Genomic DNA, 12,500 nt, shown 5'->3' on the forward strand with positions numbered 1-12,500 from the left:
AGCAGTCCTGTGTTAACATGATTCAACTGTTCAGTTCTACACATTCACTCCTTTACTCACACACACTCAGCAGTATTCTCGCTAAATAGCAAAACAGTCACCCTCTAGTACCTTGACAACTGTGTGTGTGTGTGTGTGTGTGTGTGTGTGTGTGTGTGTGTGTGTGTGTGTGTGTGTGTGTGTGTGTACATGCAAAACGCACTCAGCAGTATTCTTGCTAAATGGCAAAACAGTAATCCTCCAGTACTGTGACAGTAGTGACTCTGACACACACTCTCTCTCTCTCTCTCACACACACACACACACACACACACACACACACACACCTAAGTGCTCCAGCAGTTTGGGTGGTGCTTGCCTCTCAGTGGGCTGTGTTGCACCTCCTGCCCTCTTAATGTGTTCACACCTTTTTCAATGTTATTTTCTGAAATGTTTTGGTTTTCTATTAAATATAAAGACAGACAAAGATCTTCGTAATGTTTTCTGTGCGCGCGCTTGCCATGTGTATGTATGTATTTGACGTTGATCTTGATAAATATGCATGTATGTATTTTTTTGTTGTTGTAGATGGGCGGGACAGTCATTGCGTGGGTGGGGGTGTCAGAGATTTATTGCACTGCGCAGTAAACTCGTTCCTCTGAAACTCTCTGCGCGAGGCGACATGCCTTTCCCCGCGCGCCATTAACGCATTAGTGGGCATCACGGCGTCTGTTCTCAGATTTGTTTTGGCTCCATGGTTAATTTCAAGTGGTCCAGTTCAGTATTAGGCGACAAAGATGAAGAATCAACATGCTAATAATACATTTACACAACTCACTGCATCACGCTTTGTTTCCAAGATGTTCCAGCGCGGTTAACTAGGATGATACGCTTTAATCCTGCATCCCAGCTGTGTAGGGGTAGCGCTTTCGTTATTGAGCAATTTGCGCCATCTGCTGGATTAATGTAGCTATTGCGCTCATTTTAAGGTCAACCTTTGCGACCCCTCTGGTGAAACCAGAGCTTTTGTTTCCTAGAAGTTCCTGAACGCTGCACCGTTTATTTTCTGATCACTCTTCAGAGATCCCTTAAAAACATGTTCAACAATAAACTTCAAAAAATAATTTGATTCAAGAAACTACCAACTAGCCTGCATGCTGAATTCAGAGTCCACTGAACTGCAGTGAAACCCTCTCTGGGCGGAGGACCTGCTGTATGACATAACGCTCCTCTGTGTCACCACCTCCACCTGCACCACCCAGCCTCTCAGAGAACTCTGGCCTTGCGTTTTACTGCAGAGCTGTTAAGATTACAGCTGGTGGAGAGCAAACAGGAGTCATATTTCATCTTTAGCACCGTGTAAACACAGCAGAACCCGATCTCCTTCTTCAGAACGGGACTCGTCGGTAGAACATACCATAATTTAAAGCAGAACATACTGTATACAATAACCTAATAATAATAATATGTGCCTATGTGTTTCTTATACCAGCCCAGAAGCCCTGTGTTAGCACACAGCGTAGTCTGATGGTTCTGGCAGGAACATTTCTCTGTAACATGGGACTGGATGCACAGACCAAGATTAGTGTTCATCATGGCAGGGGCAGTTCTGATGGACCGGGATGGGGTTGCTGACAGTTGGCAGTGTTCTTCATCCAGGTGAACCGGCCATCTTACACACCCTGAACCTTGACCAGCAGGAGAAAGGACATGATGATGGTGGACAGGAAGTACTGGGAGAGTCGTGAGTGAATCCAGGATTGGGTCCAGTAGGTCCTGATGAAGGCAGGTCACAAGGCTGCCTCGGTCATCTTCACCCACTTGAACACACACAATGTTCATTTGGCTGGGTGGGGGTGTGGGGTCTGTGTTACGTTTCTTACACACGTAACAAACAGTTTGTGTGAACATGTGTGTAATAAAATGATAAATTACAGGCGGATTAGCAGAGAGTGCTTGGCAACTAGCGTGCTTCAGTACGGCTGTTATGTAATTGAGTGTGTGTAGTAGTGTGAACAAATCAGAGTATCTGTGTGTGTGTGTGTGTGTGTGTGTGTGTGTGTGTGTGTGCGAGATGGAGACAGAGAGCCTGTGTTGTGTCTGCGGTTTAACGTTGGCTGGTGCTTCTCTCTGCAGTGCCAGCCTCACACACACACACACACCACTGTTACACTAACCATCCTCACGTCACTGTTACACTACTTGTATGAGAGAACACTTCACCCACCTAACTTGTGGTCTAACCTGACTAGGTCACCTTTCACACACACAAGCTCTCTCATACACTCACACTCTTACACACACCCTTTCTGTCTGTGGCAGACACTGTAGTTTCCTCTCATTCCTCATGAAGCGTCTTCTGTGTGTGTGTGTGTGTGTGTGTGTGTGCCGGCAGCGTTTGGAGTGTCTCACTGTGTGAATCACAGGATGTACATTCACGTCCTTCTGCCTGTCTGGAAAATACTCCAGAAATACTCTGGAATTACTCCAGAAATACATTGGCATGGCTTTAGCATTTTGCATTTTATACATGGGTGTATATATATTCTGTACAAAACTGTTTCTTTTTTGTACAGAATATAAATGTCACTGCAATTATACATGTACCAGGAGTGCTAGACAATGACGTAGCATAAAGTGTGTGTGTGTGTGTGTGTGTGTGTGTGTGTGTGTGTGTGTGTGTGTGTGTGTGTGTGTGTGTGTGTGTTTGTGTGTGTGTGTGTGAGAGAGAGAGAGAGAGAGAGAGAGAGAGAGATTTGGACTATGTCAGACCTAGTAACTAAAGCCAAATGCTTCCCACTGTACCCAGAGTTCCCCCTTCACCCAATTCAATCATAAAACACGTGTTTAGTGATTTTCCTTTAAAAAGATGGCTCTGTGCTCATTCCCCAACAGTGACGGACATGGGCAGCGGTTTACAGCAGAGGGATCCTCTGTCCTGTCCCCGCTGCTACTCACACTGTGGGCCTGATAGCCACAAAACTACACACACACACTGACACATACATGCATACTGACACACAAATGCTGATGCACACACAGTGTAACATGCACACTGATGTAACATGCACACTGATGTAACATGCACACTGATGTAACATGCACACAGTGTAACATGCACACAGTGTAACAGCACACTGATGTAACATGCACACTGATGTAACATGCACACTGATGTAACATGCACAGGGTTGTCTTGTTTGTTGTAGTTCCTCCTAGCATCGCCCAGGAGAGAAGTTCCCAGAACAGCCAAAATCCTCTACTGCACTCTCAAGCTCCCAGACCTGTGGAGGCAGAAGCTGAAGAGAGAAGATGGAGAGAGAGGGAGGGATGGAGAGAGAAAGGGAGGTAGAGAGAGGATATGTGTGTGTCTCTCACATCTCACCCGTTTGTCACGTGTCTCAGCGGAGCACCAGAGGGCGCTGTGGACCTAAAACAAGACCTCAAACTTTCCACGGCTTGTTCTGTCAACAAGAGCGAGGAAAACATAATAATTAATGTAACCACAGTATATAAATAAGGCATCGTGTCTCAAAACTGCGCGGGCAGGTGACAAGGTGAAACAGTCCCGTGCACAGCTGTCCAAGAGGATGATGTCATGACTGACACCACGAGCCCGGAATGTTGATGCACGTGAGATGGAATTAGAACGATGAGCAGGGGACTGCGCGCTCTAAGGATGAAAATGAGAAAAGGCTATCTGTATTTCTAATGATCACGTCAATATTCCTGTACTGCAGGTATTGCAAGTGTGCAACGATGTTAATTTTGTTTTATTTGTTACCTAAAGTGTAAGGTTTTTTCAGGTTCTACATACAATATATAATTCAGCAAATAGTACGCACTTTCTTTATTCTGTGTTACACAGACTTATTTTAATTCGCTTTACAGTAGAGTTTCCCAAACGCAGTCCCGTGCACATTTCCAAAAAAATAAATAAATAAATCGAATAAAGCGCGTGTGCGCCTCAGGACAAACAGGAGTTGCGCGTAGACTTTTTTAAGTGTGGCTGTGGTAGGGGAGGATGAGGGTGGGAGGAGACCTCCCTCACGTCATGAGGTAAATCCTCGCGCTGCTCCTCACACATCCCCGACGAGGTTGTCCCGTGTGTGCGCGGCCGCGATGCTGGACCCAGGAGCGCTGAGATTCTCCGTGCTGTGCGTGCTGGTTACTGCGCTGCTGTTTCACGCCCGCTCGGACACGATGACTCTGTCGCAGGATCCGACACGATGGGAATCGCCTCTTATGAAGCCCAAAGTTATGATCGCCATTCTAGCCCGCAACGCGGCCCACAGCCTGCCTTACTACCTCGGCTGCATCGACAGACTGGACTACCCAAAGGAGAGGATCGCGATATGGTGAGGACAGACTGAACTTTGTGGTACTTTTAGAGACCTGTCCACACTAGTCTAACGGGTCGTGTTAGGACTCGAGGTTCAACTCCAGGGATTCTCTGTGTTTTGTAATAGGTGGTACACCGCGATCTTGATGACGCTGCCAAACGTAAAGTTGCGGTAATTAAAACCTTCAGTTCAGAGAGAAGAACACAGTCACTGTCAGCGTGAGGCAGACCTGCTGCGCGTTTTAAGCGCGCGCTCCCAGCGCGTGCCTGCCCTGCTCTAATTGGGTGTTAAGATACGATCAAAGGGATTTACAGGCTCAGCAGTGCACACGGGGGGTCCCTCCTCCAACATCAAAACGGTGTCGGGCCGTCAGAAAACCAGTAAATAATACCGGTCCACCTTTGGTCCACCTGTGTGTCGTGCGTAATTATGGCATCCTCCTCCCTTCAATATTAATGGAGCTGTGTCAGCTTGTGTAGTTTTGTTCATTTCTCGTTCTTTCTACCTCTCGAAGGCTTTGGGAATTTGTCGTGAAGGTTCGTGACAGACCTCACTCTCCTGCCCATGTAAACAAGTTATTTACATAGCACCGACATAATACATTATATATTTACACAGGGCTGACAGAATACACTGATCTGATGCAAACAAGCAACAATTGCGATGTTTATATTAAATCCTATTTATAATGACATAATAATTTCCTATCCTGATTAAAGTAATTTAGAAAAAAAGTTTCCTAGTTTTTTTTAAACGTCGTAACGTCTTGATTGCGCGCGAGTCAGGGTGTATTTAGGTTCCCCGTGCTAAGTGCCCGCGCGTGCTGTGTGTGGAACTGCGTTCGTCTCGCGTGCCAGCATTACGGGGCGCGAGGATGCTCCTCTGCTCGTGCCCGTACTGCTGGGTCTTCGGTGAAGTAAAGAATGCGCGGCCTAATAATAATAATAATAATTCGCTCGGTTATAGGACACACGTTTGTGCTTAATTATTGGTTGTGTATAGGAGGAGACGGTCACGAGTCTTCCCAACACGTGAAAACTTAATCTAATCCAGCAATCGCATTTTATAAGGTGTGAAATCAAAATCTCATAAACATCAATTACACGGGATTGTGGGTAGACAGGGTTCCTGCATTATGGTGTAGAATAGATCTACATAAACCCTGTCATTACTCTGCATGCATCAGCAGGAATTCTCTCATTGCGTGTGTGTGTGTGTGTGTGTGTGTGTGTGTGTGAGTGTGTGTGTGTGTGTGTGTGTGTGTGTGTGTGTGTGTGTGTGTGTGTGTGTGTGTGTGTGTGTGTGTGTGTGTGTGTGTGCGTGCGTTCAGTGTTTGCTGAATAAATGAAGCTGTCAGTGACTCTCACTGCTGTGTAAAAGAATTCCACTAATTGATGAAAGAGTAGATCTTGCAGGAAGGGAGGAGCTGTTCCCTCTGGTCACCACGAGCAACCAAGAGTTCCGCGTTCCATCAAACCAGACACGCCCCCTCCCGGAATATCAGTGCAGTCTGTGGACATGGGTGTTGTACACCATCCAGACACCACCACCATGAAAACACCTGACAGAGATGGAGAGGGAGAGAGAGAGGGAGAGAGAGAGAGAGTGAGTGAGAGAGGGAGAGGGAGAAAGAGGGGGAGAGGGAGAGAGGGAAAGGGAGGGAGAGAAGGAGAGAGAGGGGGTGAGAGGTAGAGATATCAGGAGAGATTGGTGAACCTTGGGACTGGTGAGGAGCCATTTGACCTGTTGATGGGAATCTGGGTTTGAGTGTGTGGGACCACGCTGAATCACACAAAACCCACAGAACAGGCCTGCATTTGGTTACTTCAGAGAAAGAGACATTTGTGTATGTGTGTGTGTGTGCGTGTGTGTTGGAGTGTGAAACTGATTCCACAAGGTGTTAACTAGTGTGTGAATATAATTTACACTTGTCAGAGCAGTCAATCATAATGAGTTTTATTAGTAATATGTGTCTTCTTCCTGAACTTGTATGCTCCACCCCTTACACTAGCGATGCAGATGTGATTGACAGTGAGGTGCGCGGCAGGGCACACACAGGTGTTGTAGGGCAGACACAGGTGTTTTACCTGAGGTGGTGGTTCACTACTGGAATGCAGGGTATTCCGGATACTTCCGTTTGTGTGCAGGGTCAGGCTGGCTAAACCTGAGGATTTCAACTATCTGAGCAAATCTGTTAGTGATTGTTTTCATGTGTGTGTTTATTTGTCCGTGTCTGTGTTTGTGTGTGTGTGTGTGTGTGTGTGTGTGTGTGTTTGAATGAGTGTTCATTTACAGGTCCATCTAAGTGTGACAACATGAGTCTATGTGAGCATGCATGTATTTAGTGCGTGTGTGTGTGTGTGTGTGTGTGTGTGTGTGTGTGTGAGAGAGAGAGAGAGAGAGAGAGAGAGAGAGAGAGAGTTCCTGAGAGTGTGTGTTAACCTTTTCCCCAGTTCCAGATTCCCCTCCCCTCCATGGTAGGCTGTAGAGACGTGGATGGTCTGTTTTCCGCTTCGGATAGGGTGGTGACAGCATGGCTAAGGGGTGGGGCTTTAGAACAAGATAGGACAGAGCAGTAGGGAGAGGCAGGGCTTTAGGACAGGGCAGCAGAGAGAGGCAGGGCTTTAGGACAGGGCAGCAGAGAGAGGCAGGGCTTTAGGACAGGGCACCAGGGATAGGCAGGGCTTTAGGACAGGGCAGCAAGGAGAGGCGGGGCTTCAGGACAGGGCAGCAAGGAGAGGCGGGGCTTTAGGACAGGGCAGCAGTGAGAGGCGGGGCTTTAGGACAGGGTAGCTTTTTTTACACCCCAATCGACACACAGTCGACAGTTAATCCTTGTTAAATCCCTTAACCGCCATTATCACCAACATGTTATAACATATTTACTGTGCTTAGCTCATAGATGTGCAGTCAGGGTTACTGTACCAGAAAATGTTACTACAGCAACAAGCGTCATGGTGAAACATGGTGAAAATATCTCCTGCTTGTTTCTCAGATGAGACTTTACCAATATTATATCACCCAATATTATATCACCCTTATATCACCCAATATTATATCACCCTTCTTACTGCCAGCTCTGCTGCACTGTGTTCTCATCCCACGATGCTCTTGTTACGTAAACTGGAGAATGTGTTTCTTCATTGTCATTCTAATTGCTGGGTGACGCATCTCTCTTGAAGCATAAATTAAAATCTTTAATCATGGATGCCGGACTACAGCTGTGCAACAATGTGTGTTTGTGAGTGTTCGTGCATGTGTTTGGAAATAACGGGTCATGCACAGCAACTTCTGTGCCTGTGTGTGTATATGTATGTGTGTGTTTGTGCATTTGTGTGTCTGTGCATGTGTGTGTTTGTGTATGTGTGTGTTTGTGCATTTGTGTCTCTGTGTGTGTGTGTGTGTGTCTGTGCATGTGTGTGTCTGTGTGTGTGTGTCTGTGCATGTGTGTGTCTGTGTGTGTGTGTCTGTGCATGTGTATGTGCGTGTGTGTGTATATGTGTGTGTGTGTGTGTGTGTCTGTGCATGTGTGTGTAAGTTTGTGTGTGTGTCTGTGTGTCTGTGTGTGTAAATGTTATGCAATGCTCAGTGGCGGACTTAGCAATTTGGGGGCTCAAGGCGAATTTAGCTAGGGGGCCCATTAACATTAATATGCGAGAAATAAAGCCTGGTTTATACCTGACGCGTCGCGAGCGGCGACAATTTGTTAACGTAATACAAGAAAACAGTTACAATTTCAAGCATTTTCAAGTACTTTAGCCTAAATTCCAGCACATTTAAACCTGAAACACAAAGCAACATTAAAATTGGTCAGGTAAATGTTCATTCCCCTGTTTCTGAGGGGTGTTTCTTTATACTACCACATATCGTTTCGGAGAATACTGCACGCGGAAAGTATAAACGCTTCCACCGTGCGCAGGGTCGCGCGAGGTGGGCGGAGTTGCGCGCTACGGTCACTCGCGAAAGTAGAAACCAGGCTTAAGTTAGCTAGTCAGGGGGCCCCTACAGTGGGCTGCAGTGGGAGGGGCCCAAGGCAATTGCCTAGGAACGCCTCTATGCAAAGACCGCCTCTGGCAATGCTAGAGCTTGCGCCAGCACCCCAGCATTAACCCCAAAACCCGTTGTTAACCCCAAACCCGTTTTTAACCCCAACCCCGTTGTTAACCCCTAACTCCGTCGTTAATCCCTAACCCCCTCGTTAACACCTATCCCTGTCATTAACCTCTAACCCCCTCATTAACCCCTAACCCTGTTGTTAACCCTTAACTCCGTTGTTAACCCCTAACCCCCTCGTTAACACCTATCCCTGTCATTAACCTCTAACCCCCTCATTAACCCCTAACCCCGTCATTAACCCCTAACCCCCTCGTTAACCCCTAACCCTGTCGTTAACCTCTAACCCCCTCATTAACCCCTAACTTCGTCATTAACCCCTAACCCTGTCGTTAACCGTAACTCTAATCCTATCACTAACCTTGTGTGTTGCATCATTCAGTTGCATCTGCTCCAGACTGAACTCATGAAGGACTAGATAATTATCTAATGATAATAATAATAATTGTCTAGCCACAAAACATGATTCAGATAAGCTCTCATTAATGGGGAGTAGACAGAGAGGAGACAGTAGGGAAGAAAAGATAGGGAGTAGGGTGCAGGGGCGGACTGGCATACGCTACTGGGGATTTCCCCGGTGGGCCGATGGGTTAGTGGGCCGCTGGCCGCCGGTGGTTTAACTCAGCCTGTGGAGGAGCCATTGCCGCGCACTGCGGCCCCGGCCCGTAGTCACGCCGCTGTTTAACGGTGTTATTACCTCCCCCGCTCCAGTTAGACTAACCTGCTCAGCGCGGCCGCGGACTGAGCCTGTAAACACATGAAGGAGTTGGACCGGGCCGCGGACTGGGCCAGCTGATGCGGGCTGACGGTATGCAGCGGATATCAGAAAAAAAAACAACTTGTCCCAGAAAATCCGGGCCGGACTACGAAAACATACAGCAGTTTAAATTGTAGATAACATGTTATTTTAAATGTACTGCTGTCGCCTCTGCAACGTCTAAGGCACCATGTACAAATTACCTTAACACGGTTAACACGGACGCAAGTGGCGGTCTTAAAGGTTCCAGAGCACTGTGCACTGTTTTTTTTTTAAAGCTATTGAAATTCTTAGATTAAAACTAACCACCACAAATAGGTAAGAGGAAGAAATACCCACGTTAGAGTTGTAGGTTGTTCTTTAGGATGCACTTTGCGTAAAACAACTTGTTTGGTGGTCTTATGATGGACTATTTAAAAGCCACTATGTGGCTTTGTAATCATATTATTGCTGGAATTAATATTGTCCATATGACAATAAACGCCATCATATACACTACGTGCCATGTATAGATTCATATACAGTATATATACACACACACACATTATATATATATAAACCAGAGGTGGAAAGAGTACTGAAAAATTGTAATTGAGTAAAAGTATCATTACTTTGCCTAAAATCTACTCAGAGTAAAAGTAAAATTACCCATCTCAAAATTTACTCGAGTAAAAGTACAAAATTACTTCATTTAAAAAGTAATTTGAGTAAAAGTTACTTAGTTACTTTCAGTTATTTAATGCATGGATGAATCATGAACCAAATTCAGCACAAGTTGTTTTAATCAATTTCAAAGTGTATTTAAGTGCACATCCACACTTGCAAAAAGTCCAGCTGGGCTCAGGAACATACTTCCTCACAGCACAAGGACAGTCACAACCTGTACCATAAAGTGCAAACAATTTTCAGTCCTATTGTCCAACGGACAACACTATGATAAGAATAAAGAAATTTAAATTACAAATTATTCAAAAAACAAAATGCACACAAAATTAAGTGCCCACAAGATGCCACAAATCAAACTAAAATGCAACAGGACTCCACTACTCACAATAAAATGCCCACAGGATCACACATCAAAAATAAAAAAATGCTCATAGGATCCCACAATTTAAAAGTAAGTGCTCACAGGATCCAACTATTCAAAATACAGTGCCCACCGGATCCCACTATTCACAATAAAATGCCCACAGGTTGTCACAACTCAAAATAAAATATAAAATGACCACAGGATCCCACATCTCAAAATAAACCAAAATGCGCACAGGATTCCACTATTTAAAACGCTCACAGAATCCAACTATTCAAAATACAGTGCCCACAGGATTCCACTTTTCAAAATAAAATGTCCACAGGATCCCACAGAACCTGATAGATAGAAGATTTAAAGATAGAACAATCTCATCCTTTTGGAAAAAAGTGCACCAGGTTATGACCTGATTATGAGACAATGGAAAGGGCGCGCGCAAGGCAAGGCCACACAATTGGCCTTCAGTTCTGGGACTCAGAAGTTTAAATTTCTGCCCGCATTTAATTTTTCACCATCAATATTTTTTTACTCAGTAATGTGAGGGCGTTCAAATGTAGTGAAGTAAAACTACTGGGGTCAAAATGTACTCAAGTAAAAGTAAAAATTACATATTTCAAAAACTACTCAGAAAATTACAAATTAATCATAAAAAGTGTGTATGTGTGAGTAAATGTAGTTACTTTCCACCTCTGATATAAACAAACATACACAGTATACACACACACACACACACACACACACACACACACACACACACACACACACACACATATATAGATATATATAGTGGGCCAGTCTGTCAGGAACTCCCGGGCCACTTTTTCTCCCCAGTCCGCCCCTAGTAGGGTGTATTGTGTAGGGCAGGGGTGCCCAACCAGTTGATCGCGGTCTACCAGTCGATCGCGGGGCGGAGTTTCAGTCGATCGCGAGAAGTGTTACCGTGTAACCATGTATTTAAGGCTCTGACAAAAAAAAAAAAAAAAAACAATCGTTCATGAGAGGCCAGTATTTTATGGAGTGATTTTTGTTTCAATAGTTCCACAGAAGCAAAAGTAAATCCAAGAGCAGAAAGTATATGTTATGAATGCAAAACAGAAAAAAATATATCAAAAGTATATTTTTTTAATAAAATTGGTTATTTGAAACTTATTTTCGTTTGCATTTTGACAAGTTTTTGGTTCCATTATTTTTGTTTTTTTGGATTTTCCCAGTAAGGTCTTTTGCTTCCGGAATCTCTCTTTGCTTCTGCTTCGTTTTTTGCTTCTGACTTTTGGAACACATTTCACGTGTGGGAGGGGCTTAGATGAAGGCGTTCCTCTGCCATCTCCATTGGTCACTTATTCCGGACTGACACGGAGCTCTGAAACCGCCTCTGGGACCAAGCCACGCCCACCCCACCAGCTTCCCAGCGGTTTCAAACATGGCGGAACGCGGTGGTTCTGTTTCACAGCAGCATGTAAACCGAGTTTTACCATTAAAGTTTATACAAAGGTTATAATTAATTGCTAAATGGTCTGTAGATATTGCAAATGTAGCACATTTTACTAATGTGAGCTTTTTTTAATTTTAGTGAACTGGATGGAGAGAAAACACTGATGTGTGGAAGAAATATGAGTATTTGCAATATCTGGTATGGCAACAGGTGACGGCACGGGCATACGGCGAGGGGAGGTGATGCCAAATATAAGTAAAATCCATAATAGTAAAAAATACCAAAATTAAAGCCAAATACCAAAATTAAAGCAATACTGAAAAGTGGCCACCCTATATACAACCAGCTTTGTTCACTCACACTGTTTTTCAGTGTTCTGCAGGTGCCAAACACACACACACATCACATTCATCTTGTGCTATCCATGCTGTCCACATCAGCTCTGGTGCGAATGTTATCCTCACACGTCCCTGGATTCACCTGTTAGAACTACAAAAAAGTCTTGTTTCTTATTTTACGTCACCGTTACCTATCTATCTACCTATTTATATATATATATATCACAATAAAATCTACTTTTGATAGATCTACAAGATCTACTTTTGAAGTTGATGACATGCCGAGATCTACCAAGATCCGCAAAATATGAAAACGATTGAACGATATATATATGGATCTTGGTAGATCTCGTTATATATTATATATATATAATATATATATATATATAAATCGTTCAATCGTTTTCATTTTAAAAAACGCAAAAAAATAGGTTAGTTCAAACCATGATTCAGACTGTTTCTGCACACTTTAAATCTGGCTTTTTTCTCGCTGTGTCCATTTTAAACC

General features: G+C 44.4%; 2 protein-coding genes across 2 annotated transcripts in view; both read left to right on the plus strand.

Moving 5' to 3' along the window:
• Positions 1-3,751, plus strand: part of LOC143513198 (uncharacterized) — a 15,605-nt gene extending 11,854 nt beyond the window's left edge. Inside the window, exon 5 of the mRNA XM_077004317.1 lies at positions 3,189-3,751. Within this exon, the coding sequence (XP_076860432.1) occupies positions 3,189-3,413 (225 nt within the window). The 3' untranslated portion in view covers positions 3,414-3,751. The remainder of the gene's footprint in view (positions 1-3,188) is intronic.
• Positions 3,752-4,020: 269 nt separating this feature from the next.
• Positions 4,021-12,500, plus strand: part of colgalt2b (collagen beta(1-O)galactosyltransferase 2b) — a 40,037-nt gene continuing 31,557 nt past the window's right edge. Inside the window, exon 1 of the mRNA XM_077004315.1 lies at positions 4,021-4,337. Coding sequence (XP_076860430.1) covers positions 4,102-4,337 — 236 coding nt within the window. The 5' untranslated portion in view covers positions 4,021-4,101. The remainder of the gene's footprint in view (positions 4,338-12,500) is intronic.

Source organism: Brachyhypopomus gauderio, chromosome 4, assembly GCF_052324685.1.
Source record: "Brachyhypopomus gauderio isolate BG-103 chromosome 4, BGAUD_0.2, whole genome shotgun sequence".
Taxonomy (NCBI): domain Eukaryota; kingdom Metazoa; phylum Chordata; class Actinopteri; order Gymnotiformes; family Hypopomidae; genus Brachyhypopomus; species Brachyhypopomus gauderio.